At 34.3% G+C, this 12471-nt stretch overlaps 1 protein-coding gene across 1 annotated transcript in view; it reads left to right on the top strand.

Annotated features, from left to right (window-relative positions):
* EDNRB (endothelin receptor type B) overlaps positions 1-2008 on the top strand; it is a 20864-nt gene extending 18856 nt beyond the window's left edge. The window contains exons 7-8 of the mRNA XM_006913801.3: positions 166-274; positions 1746-2008. Coding sequence (XP_006913863.1) covers positions 166-274; positions 1746-1880 — 244 coding nt within the window. The 3' untranslated portion in view covers positions 1881-2008. The remainder of the gene's footprint in view (positions 1-165; positions 275-1745) is intronic.
* Positions 2009-12471: the final 10463 nt, after the last annotated feature.

Below are 12471 nucleotides of genomic sequence, written 5' to 3'. Positions count from 1 at the left end.
AGAGAGAGAAAGAGATACAAAGATTGTTATCAGCAAAGACCAGTAGTAAAATAAAAACCATTGTATATGGGTAATTTTTTTCTTCACAAAAACACAAAAGACTGCAAAGAATACGTGCTTAGTGAGCATGTTTTTCACAGATATGTTTTGGGTTATTTTTTGCAGCTTTTTGTTGGTATTGGACTACATTGGCATCAACATGGCCTCCCTGAATTCCTGCATTAATCCAATAGCTCTGTATTTGGTGAGCAAAAGATTCAAAAACTGCTTCAAGGTAAGAGTTCCAGAGTAAAAAGCCCTTTTTAATATGGCACCAAATATAAAACTTCCAAACTACTATTATTTCTATCCAGAGAGATCGAGAAAGTTGTTTTACAGTTTTCCCTTACATTACATCATAGATAATTTTTTTAAATATGACTTTTGCTCACAAACTTACTGTAGTTGATTTCTGCCTATAAATCCCAGTCAATCATTTCCTACTGCCTCAAACAATCAGTTATACTCATAGAATTGCTCAGAAGATTAATAAAAATTACATGCATTGATGTCTGACACATCACATGGTAAATAAGAGTTAAACAAGAATTCGATTTGGGGTAGATTTTGGACTATGCAGCACAATTTGGATTATAACTAAATCCAATTATTTTTCATATGAACATGAGTATAGTAAGTCAAAGAAAGAAATTTAATTCAGGTTCTACCTCCTCTCTTCCACCTTCTTAGTAGAGATGTGTTACTTGATGTGGAATATGTATAATTATTCTTCATATGGCTGCTTGAATTGTAACATCCATCTGTCTATCCATCCATCTATCCATCCTTTTATCCATCCATCCATCCATCACTCTTTCAACAATCTAACATGTAATAAAATATTCTCACTCCTTCTATGGAAATTATCCATTTGTCTCTGGTAGTTTATTATTGTAAAGCCCAGAACTTAGCTTCCTTGTAAACTCTAAGGCAGTCTATAAAATGTTTTGTCCACTCATAAACTCATATTTTAGAGCTAGAAGCGAACGTTCATCAAGATCAACTCCTTCATTTTACAGAACAGAAAACAATGGATATCCCGTTTTTTATACATATAGATTCTCATAAAACAAACAGAATGAACAAATTTTTGAATTTTTAAAAATTCAAGAAAAAACTGGATAAATAAAACTGAGACACTTGTATACTTTGTAACCTTATTGTGTAACAGTACTGAATAGGCATATGAGAATCACATGTGGCTGAAAAAGTGGCAATGTAATATTAAATTCATTGATGTGGAAAGATGTTTATGATGCTGTCAAGTGAGAAAAAGCAGGCTGTGGAGTATATGTATAGTACAATTTTATTAACATTAATTGCACATACACTTCCACACACATGCACATGTATAGTCATATGTATATATGTGTATGGTAATATTTCTATTTGCATAGGAAAAAGTCTTAAGTTACATATTTATCAAATATTTAAGAGTATTTCTCAAGCAGTCAAGGTTAAATATCAAGAATCAAGAGTGACTTTCTCTTATAATTTTAATTAAAAGGTGAGCAGTTTTAATTATATAAGTTTTTCCTCATATTCTAGTTTAAAAATTATCATATGCTATACATGTAATCATATATTTTTAAGGGGAAGAGTAAGGGAGCATGGAAAGAAAGTGGCTCAAGAATTCTCAATCATACAAAGAAAGTCAGATAATATCACTGATGTAAATATATAACGAGTGACTTTGTTTTGTACAGTCATGCTTATGCTGCTGGTGCCAGTCATTTGAAGAAAAACAGTCCTTGGAGGAAAAGCCGTCGTGCTTAAAGTTCAAAGCTAATGATCACGGATATGACAACTTCCGTTCCAGTAATAAATACAGCTCATCTTGAGAAAGAATATTCACTTAATTTTATTTTCTTTATTTTGAACAGAAGTCATTAAAACAATGAGGCACTTGCCAAAACAAAACAACTGTGTGTTTGCACAAAACAGTGTAAAATGTAAGAGTGATTATTTTCTTAACACTCATAATTACACATGACATTTTATGAGCTGTTTACAGAATGAGAAGAAAAGCAGTGAGAATTAAGAAAGATTCATTGTGAAAGCACTTAATTTTTTACAGTCAGCACTTCAATGTAGTTCTTAATAATTTCCAGTATATTCACACACCACTTTTAAATTGAGCTCACTCAGTAAAGAAATTTAGTTTTAAATTAATATGAATCTGATATAAAGGAAACATGTGTCACCGTAAAATGGAATTTTTAAATGAAATTTAAGTCACTTAATTTAAATTTTAAAAAATCCTTCAAAACTTTATTAATAGTATCATACCAGTGGTTGGACTATTTTGACTATAAAATGTGTAAACATTTTGGCTGATATATTTTTTTGACATTAGAAACATTTAAATGATCAGAAGAAAGTATCAGAAAGGTAGAGATTTTTAAAAATCATCAAACCTTTTACATTCAGATAAGATCAAATGTTTCAAAGGTAAAGAGAGAGAAGGATTGGAATGCTATCCCAAAAGACTCCTTTGAAATATCTCATTCATCTACTCTGCAAAGAAAACACTACCTACAATTTTTTCAGGATTATTAATAAAACATTCTTTTCTTTCTTTATCCCTATCATAGTTTAAACGCTACTTGTTTAGTTTTATCAACTGTAGATTCTTATCTGTAATACACAATGTGTAGATTACACTAAGGGCAGGCCCCAGTGTTCATACCTGTACGATGGAGGGATGCCAGTAGCCGCATAACGGACAGAATGTGTGTCGCCTGGAGCAGTGTTCACATGACCAAGGAAGAGGCAGCACTCTCTCTCACCCACACTGTATTAAAATGCTCTCTGGCATATGTATAATATGATGGTTAAAATTCTGATTATTTTTTAAGATTACACTCATCAGTCAACTTAACAGCTACCTGTTACTTACTAATTTTTATACTATTTTTGTAAATAACTAATAAAAAAAAGTTCTTGATGTGGTGCTTTTCTGTCACTTACAGGTGAAACTGTTTTTTTGAGATGGTAAGAACTTCTTGCTTTTTGCATTCTTGCCTGATTCTTTCATCTCTGCAGCAAAGTGCCTTAGGTTAACTTGAGATGAGATGTGTGTGAAAGTACAAGAGAAAACGGAAGAGAGAGGAAATGAGGTGGGGTGGGAGGAAACCCATGGGGACAGATTCCCATTCTTAGCCTGATGTTCGTCATTGCCCCGTCATATCAATGCAAAAGGTCCTGATTCTGTTCCAGCAAAACACAGTGCAATGTTCTCAGAGTGACTTCAGGAACAAATTGGGCCCAAGAGCTTTAACTCAGTCTTAAAATATAACAGAGTTTCTACTTTTTTTTTTCTTTTAGTAACCCGGGGCCACATGTTGGAAATAAGCTAAGATGTTGTTTTCTGCCAGCTTCTAATGTGATGATACAGTAAATCAAAACCCAACAATGTGGCCAAAAAGAAAGGGCAATAATTAATTTACATGCCACATGGATTCAATCTATTTACAAACCACTCACAGTCTTGTTTATTAATTTCTTCCCAATCACTGTTTCAGATGCTTGTTATCACAAAAGATATTTCGAACTTTGGATTTTAAGCAAAATCCAAAAAAAAATAGACTTATATCTTCACAGTTTAATATATATTTATTTCTGTTTAAGTTTTAGCTCATTTTTATTATCATGTACCGAGTTTTGGTTCTTCCTCCTCATTTACATCCTTAATACTCTTTCTTTCTCCATGTCAGAATTGTGGCCTGTAACCATCTTGCCAAATTTTGAAGCTGCACACAAAGAGTATATATTTGCACTATTTGAAACATAATGAAATTGTGTTCATAGCCTTTATTACAATGTTGGGTTCAAAATTTTAATATACTGATAAAGGTTTACTAAGACACGAACATGATTTCTTGGCATAATTAAGATCAAGATAAGAAAATGTGTCACTGATTAACTTTAAAACACATTTCCTAGTATTAAGAACTGTATAATAGCAACAGACAAAAATAGTGTTAAAACGGATGTTAAAATGTAAAAGATTTATAAGAAATTTTAGCCTATTTTCTCCTTTATTCATTGCTCATAGATGTGCATGTTCAAACACCTTTTAGTATCGACAGCTTACAAGTGGCAAAAAGAACATAGTTTATAGCAAAACATGGGTATGCTGTAGCTAACTTTATAAAATTATAATATGACCATGTAAAATAATTATATATTTTGTTTTTCTGTGGTCGCTTAAAGTGGCAACTACTATATTCATGGATTCCTTATTATAAAAACAAAATAAAAATTTTAATTGTTTTAAAAAAAAGACCAGATTATTTTTCACTGTGCAGGCAATAATTTACCAAATGCTAATTGAATAAGTGTTTAAAGGAAATACAGAAGTTACAAGGGGACATTATTTATGTTTTAAGCATATAATTATCAAGAAAATATGAAAGCTGTTAAATTAAAATGCCAATTTCTGGTCTCTAGGCTGTGGTGTTATATTTTATTGTTATGAGGAACAATAAACCTCAGTTTCCCAAGGTTGACTGTGTGGTTGATAGTTTCCAATAGCACCTTATGTCTGTCTTTCTTTGGCTGCCTGCTTTTGGAGCATTTCACTATTTATTCAGTGTTGTGCCATAGGTCAAAGGTGAAAGGTTGAAATGAGATTTGAGGATTACTCATTTTATTTCAAAAGCTTCTTTTGAGGCTTCACTATATGCAAAGTGGGATGAAATTAATAAAATATAAGGTTCCTACTCAATAGGAGACAGAAATGATAACAAAACTTAATATAAAAAAATGAAATGGGAACTAAATAACTGCATACCTACAGCTCTTGAAGTTCATGTATCTGTGTCTCCTAGCACACAATCCCTTTCATCACCTGCCAAAGATAATCAAGAATTAGCATTCACTCTTCTCCCATGTAATTGTGTTACGCCCAGTTCCAGAAGTTTCTGTGATTTATCCCTGACCTTTGTGGGATTTCAGCCGCCTAATCTCAGCTGGGCACTTGGAGATATACATGTTCTGAATTCCAGGGGCTTATTTGAGATGTACAGGAAAGGAAAACATAGGCAGTACCCTCTTTAAAAGTCACCAAAAAGAGCCTACCTTCTTCTGAATAGATGTCAAGTAATAATAATAATAGTAATAATAATAATAATAATGCCCACACAATTTATTAAAGTAAAAGTAGGCAGAATGAATTCAATTTAGATTCTTGGAAGAAAACCAAGAAATGCGGCAGCCCTGAGATGGAAATGTCCAGAAATACACATAACACAGAGGGTAAGCTTGCAAAGAGCAATGACACTGGACTTATTTGCTCTCAGTCGTTAGTCGGCCTCAGAAGTGACAAAAGATGAAATAAGTACACCAAAATTGGAAAATCCCACTGGGTACTTCCAGGATTCAAGGCTCTCTTGAGCACAGGGAGTAACCTCATCATGTTAGGAAGGCAGCATTTGGAATGGAAAAAGCACCCTCTACCAAAAAAACATAATATCCTTGATTGTTTTGACAATATGGTTGACCTCAAATAAGTCATTTAAGATCTCAGGTTTAATTATCTATAAAATATAAATATTAATAATCTTATCCTAATTTTTACATCGAATAAACAAATTTGAATGGACTTACTATATAATTTTAGTGTACTCTCTAAAATATACATATATGAAAATGAAGAAGTAATAGTCTCTGCCCTCCAGAAACTCACCATCTAAAGATAGACAAATAAATAAAAGCAGTTAATAAGTTAATATATGGATATGTACATGACAGAAATCAGGGAGTTTAGGGTAACTCATCAAAGGAATTGGTATTTGAGTTGTACCTTAAAGGAAGTTTGCGAAGCAGAGAAGGCATTGCTGGCAAGATGACTATCTTATGGGAAAACTGAAAAGGGTGAAACAGCCTGGCCAGTTCAGGAAAACGGCTAAATCTCAGCATGTTCAGGGAGGGGCTGGGTGAGGTGGGGCTAGAGAGACAGGCAAGGAAGGAAGGGCCTTGTGTTCCATGCAATGGTATTTGCCCTTTCCCATGGCCAGTGTTTCTCAAATGTCAGAACTGCATGCCACAGACTCATCTGGGATGTTTGTTTAAAATGCAGATTCCTGGCCTCCAATTCTGATTTATATAATCAGAATTTCTGGGGTGCAGCCCAGAGGTATTTAATTTAACAAAGACTTTGCATAGCTCTTATGTACCTAAAATTGAGGAAGCCCTGCAGCGTAGATATTTGCAAAGTACTGAGTATTTTAAGGGAGGAATAACAAGATAAATTCTGTTTTCATACAACTGATTTAGAAACAGTATGGGGCAGGGATTAGAAGACTATAAAACAGAAAGCAATGAGATTGGATAAACAGTTACCGCAGTCGACAGATGAAAGAGATGAGAGTCTGAGAGAGGAAAGTGTGTGGAGATGGTGAAAACAGATCAGGTCAGATGGAAAGATATAGTCACCTTAACATACTGACCAGATTAAGGTAAAGCTCAATCAAAAGCCTTCTGGCCGGAATGACCTAGATCAGGGATCAGCCAACTATGGCCCAAGGGCCAAATCCTGTGTAGTGGACTGTTTCTGAAAGTAAAGTTTTATTGGAATACAGTCACATTCACTTGTTTGCATATTGACTATAGTTGCCTATCACTATGAGAGAACAATTGAGTAGTTGTGATAGAAATCTTTAGCCCACAAAGCCTAAAATATTTACTTTCTGGCCTTTACAGAAAAAAATTTGCCAACTCCTGACTTAGATAAATAATATTAAAGAAAAAGCGAGGTGGCAATTAAATCAGAGGAGAAAAAAAAGAGTTCTAGGATAGGATGAATTCTGTTTTGGATATAATAAGGTACCATGGAGAATCTACGGAGAAACTTGAGAGATCTATCTGGGTTAAAGACAAAAATTAGCTTATCATGGTTTAGAGATGATAATTAAAGAAGAAGATGAATGGAAATGATCAAGGAGAATCAGAAAAAGTAGAGGGGAAAAGGAAAGAAGAGATAAAGAATAAAATAACAGAAATATAAGAGGAGTAGACAGAAAAGAGAAATTCAGAAGAAACAAGAACAAGAAAGACTGGTGTCATAGAAGTCAAGTAGGCTGGGCATCGGAGTAAAATGAGAATGGAAAAGTGAACTTTGAACTTGCCAATTCAAAAAACGTCAGAGACCTCATCCAGAGCAGTTTGTGTATATGCATGTGTGTATGTGTTTATGTGCATGTGAGAGAGATATGATAAAAATATACCTCTATTTTCTCATCTCCCATTCACTTATTAATATATATTTTACATAAATCATATATCATATCACCTTAGCTATAGAGAAGGATTAAGTTTTTGGTTAAAGATAAGTGTATTAAACACATATGCTTTTTTTCTCATCCTCCTTCCAAAACTCCACTAAGATTACAGAAAAAAATAAGAAGGTATAAATTCACAAGGACAGGAATGAAGAAACAGACACTTGCAGACTAGAATATTAACAAAATTGCATAAGATGAAAACCAGAGAGATGAGGGACAACTTATTCAGATTTCAACTTTCTCTAACAAATCTCTGCCAGGGAGGCAGCATGACATGTTTCATGGCCTTGAAGGCAAAGGACTGAAGTGAGGCCAAAAATGAAAGAATTGATTAAAAGTCTAAGAGATCAGACTCTGACATTTGTACAACTGGTGATTGTCCTCTCTTCAACTAAAAGATATGTGGCTTATTTTCTGGAGAGGTTGAGCCAGATTATCCATGGACTTGATCACAATAAGAACAACTGAAGGTAGAAATGAGGCCCTTCACTAGAATCAAAAGAGTTAAGCAAAGATCTGACTCATAGCCAATGAGAGCTTCAGCCCTCATCCTACACCTTGCAGCCAGAAGAGTGACTAGCAGCCTTACACATCCCAAGCAAGAGACTGAAGATTCTGTTCTGAGGAAATAACCAGCTCAATATATATATATATGTGTTAAGGAGGGTTCTCACCAAAATGAGTTACATGCCTGCTCTATTCTGCCCACGTACATAGAATTTCTAATTTTTCTCTTAGAGCCACAGTTTTAAATATGAATGAGCAGGCAGAGTCCAGTAGACTTTTTAGGTAAACTTCTGAAGTGAAAGAACCTGAAACAAACAAACAAAAAATAGTGGGGTAACTGAGGAAACTGAAAAAGTGAAGGGAAGACAATAAAAAAACGCAACAAAATTATAATTCATTTTCCCAGAGCAATAGCAAAAAAGAAGCAAAAGCAGGATGCTATATATACAAACGAAACAGTCAAAGATTGAGAAAGTGCCCTTGGAAGTTGAAAATATGTTAGGAGAAATAAAATACAATAAAAAAATTTCAAAAGTGAAATTGAAGAAAAATAGAATGTAAAGATACTCTACCAATGTGTATTTAAGCAAAACTAAGGAAGGAAATTAAGGAATCCAGGAAACAGGTGAATCCCAAACAGAAAAGTCTCAAAAACAATTCCCAAGATGATAGAGGTGGGGAAACATACTGTTTAACCTGTCTATAATGCAGTCTATCTAGTTAGGAGCAGAATAGCAAAGGAAGGATATTATCAAGAAAAAAAAAAAGAAAGAAAGAAAGATTGCCTGTTGTATTTGACCATATAGGAGTTTGTAGTTTCCATGAAAACATGTAATGATAAATGAATGATAGTTACATAGAAAGAAATCAAACAAAAATGCAATTAGGCAATTATTAACCTCTACCCGCCCCCCCAATTTTTTCTTGTAGAGAAATAGGATATATAATCATAGCTACATGACTTAAATATAAGCAAATTTACCTTGTCAAAATAAACATGGAAGATGATTTTAACCAAAATTGTGATATAAATAAATTGGAAGGAAAGGAGGAAGGAGAGTGTAGATGATGGTTATGATGCAAAAAAAGCTAAATATTAATTTTCTATGGTAAAAATCTAACACCTGCTTTGGAAAAAATAATTGGGAACACCTAGGATAATTAAAGATATGCTTAGTGTATGACCAAAATTTCTACTTTTAGAAAAACTGTTTATATAATCAGAATACAGATACCAGACTATTCACTGAAGTATTATTTGTTTCTGCCAAGAAATGGAAAAACTTTAACTCCATCAGGGATAATTTAAATAGCTAAATTTGTGGTATATCTATACAATGGAATGCTCTACAACAGGTTTCTCAACCTCAGCACCATGGACATTTCAGGCCAGAATTTTTTTTTTTTCTTGCTGTTCTTTAAAAATGCCCTTAGCAGTCCTGCCCAGGGCTTTTGTACCTGTTTTCTCTGAGTATTCTCACTCAGAGAACATCCCTGAGGCATCTACTCACATGTCAACTTTTCCAGACCACACTGTATGATATAGCAACCACCCCTTGCCTGGTATTTTCTCCCCACCCCATCTTAGTTTGGGGTGCTATAACAGAATACCATATAGTCTGGGTGTCTTATGAACAATGTAAAGTTATTTCTTAGTACTAGAGGCTAGGAAGTCCAAGATGAAGTCCAGTAGGTTTGGTACCTGGTGAGAGCCTGCTTTCTTGTTCATAGATGCCTGTCTTCCACGTGGCAAAGAGGTGAGGGAGCTCTCTGCATTCTCTTTTATGAGGGCGTGAATCCCATTCGTGAGGTCTCTACTCTCCTGACCTAATCACCTCCCAAAGGCCGCCTCACCTCCAAATACCATCACACTGGGGATTAAGTTTCAACATACAAATTTTGGAGAAATACAGAATTAATTTTGACAAAGAGTCTAACAATGTGATGCTTATTTTTAAAAATATAATCACTACTTTCCCAGGGTTTATATAATGTCCTAGAGACATTTGATAGAATGAGAAATCACTGATATTGAGGTAGTCCAGCTTACCTTCTCTCTCATACATCTGTAAAAACATAGCATTTGCATGCTTATAAAAATTAAAACTGAGTAATAGATTTAAAAACTGACAAACATCAGTGAGTTCCTTCATGACTGACTGGTGCATCTGCTATTTAGAGGAACTTTGAGTAATTTAAAATATGCCTCATCTTGCTTCCTTCTAAAGAGCTAAATGTTATGGTTACAGGGTCCTGGTTGAGCAAGTAATGTTTAGTAGTTCCAGATTTTCTTTGGTAAACTCTTACATGCAAAAAGCCAGCAGTGTGACGTACTTTAATGAAGAGGAATGTGGTGTTTATTCTCTTTTCAAGTTTGACTGGGAGATAACATCCCCCTCTTCTTACAGAAGGCTAGCTTTTCAGAGTGCTTGCTGTTGCAGGAGACTAAACAGACAGCAAATAGGCCAAAAGATGTCGATCAGAGTGTCTCTTCTACTCCTCGTTCCTTTCAAATGCCACTGATTGGTTTGGAGCTGTTCTTTACTACTTTCAGATGAGCTTTTTGAACATTCACATTGATTCCCGGAGCTATGAGTTAAGACTAGATACAAAACCTTTCAAATTGAAAAAGGATCCAGTAGAAGTTAAAGACGTTAAAACCTGTTCAAATGAGAATTACACTTACAGAGATTTATTTTCTCTCTCAGACACAATTCATTTGCATTGCCATAAATGGGAATAATTTACATTGTTGTGGACCTCTGGAGACCCATTTAATTAAGTCATCAAATAAAGTACCTGATAGAAAACTCCTCTGGAGATAATTTGAGACATAAAAAAAAAGCCCCTGAAACCTAAAATTGTTCCTTCACTAGTCTGCAAAGAGCTAGATATTTTTATGCCAGCGTTATACTTTGAGGTATTGTTATTATCTCTGGAACTTCCTTGTAATAAGGCACCACTGTCAGATAGAAAGAATATAATAATTAGTATAGATGGGTTATTGAATTTCCTGTAACAGAGAGCAGGTCTTGCAAGAATGCGGCCCAGGCCAACCCAGCCTTATTTCTGTATACAATAGTCCCCACTTCTCCATGGTTTTGCTTTCTGCAGTTTCAGTTAAGCATAGTCAACTGCAGTCCAAATTTTTAAATAAAAACTTCTAGAAATAAGCAATTCATAAATTTTAAATCGTGTGCATTCTTGAATTTCCTGTAACAGAGAGCAGGTCTTGCAAGAATGCGGCCCAGGCCAACCCAGCCTTATTTCTGTATACAATAGTCCCCACTTCTCCATGGTTTTGCTTTCTGCAGTTTCAGTTAAGCATAGTCAACTGCAGTCCAAATTTTTAAATAAAAAATTCTAGAAATAAACAATTCATAAATTTTAAATCGTGTGCATTCCGAGTAGCATGATGAAATCTCGCGGCATCCAGCTCCGTAGTCCCGCCCTTGACGTGAATCATCTCTTGACCAGCTTCTCCACGCGGTAGATGCTCCCCACCCCACCCACTTAGTAGCCATTTTGGTTATCAGATCGACTATCCTGATGCTTCTGTTCAAATAACCCTTATTTTACTTAATACTGGCCCCAAAGTGCAAGGGTAGCAGTGCTGGCGATTCCGATATGCTGAAGAAAAGCCGTAAAGTGCTTCCTTTAATTAAAAAGGTGAGTACAGTACAACAGGTATTTTGAGAGGAAGAGAGACCACATTCATATAACTTTTATTACAGTATATTGTTATAATTGTACTACTCTATTATTAGTTATTATTGTTAATCTCTTAGTATGCCTAATTTGTAAATTAAACTTTATCAAAGGCATGTAGGTATAGGAAAAAACAATATATACAGGGTTGGTACTATCTGAGGTTTTAGGCACCCACTTAGGGTATTGAAATATATCTTCCATGGATAAGGGGGACTACTATATATACTTGTTTATGTGCATAAACACTAGCTCATTACTATGACTTGGCCAGCTATCATTAAAAACTTGGTTTAACTCAGCCACACCTTGGCATGAACTCTGAAGAAGTCATGGATATTCTATTTACATCAACTTTATTTTCATGTGAGATTTGAGGCAGTCCACAACAAAGAATGTACATTAAAGAAATTGATAATTTAGAAGTAAGAATATATAAAAAATCTTTTAAAAAATCAGTTCAGATCTATATCTTTTCTATGAATGGGTATAATTGGTTGTGAGCTGGCTAACATGTCAATATATCATTTTTTCAGTATCAGAAAACAAAAATTATAAGATTTTATTAGGGAAGAAAAGGCTTTCAGGGGTCTTACAGCATAGGAAATTTTTTATTTGGAACATATTTAAGAGACATTACCCGACAAATTCTAAACAAGCAATTTTAGACTGGGGGCTCATATGATGATTTAACATATGGATCCTTGAGATTATGGTTCTCCAATATTTATAAAAGAACAACTCCCATGAAGAACAACACTCAGAATGAAAAGAGACAAATAGGATAACTATTCACATATATCCCCCAACCAAAAAAAAAAAAAAAAAAAAAGAAAATGGGGAAAACCCAATTTTTTTAAATATACATTCAAAAATAAAAACATTTTAAAATATTTTTATTAACTACAAATTTTACATGAACCAATTTTTA

Source organism: Pteropus alecto, unplaced genomic scaffold, assembly GCF_000325575.1.
Source record: "Pteropus alecto unplaced genomic scaffold, ASM32557v1 scaffold72, whole genome shotgun sequence".
NCBI lineage: Eukaryota > Metazoa > Chordata > Mammalia > Chiroptera > Pteropodidae > Pteropus > Pteropus alecto.
The sequence above is the reverse complement of the archived record's forward strand: the minus strand, read 5'-3'. Positions and strand labels throughout refer to the sequence as shown.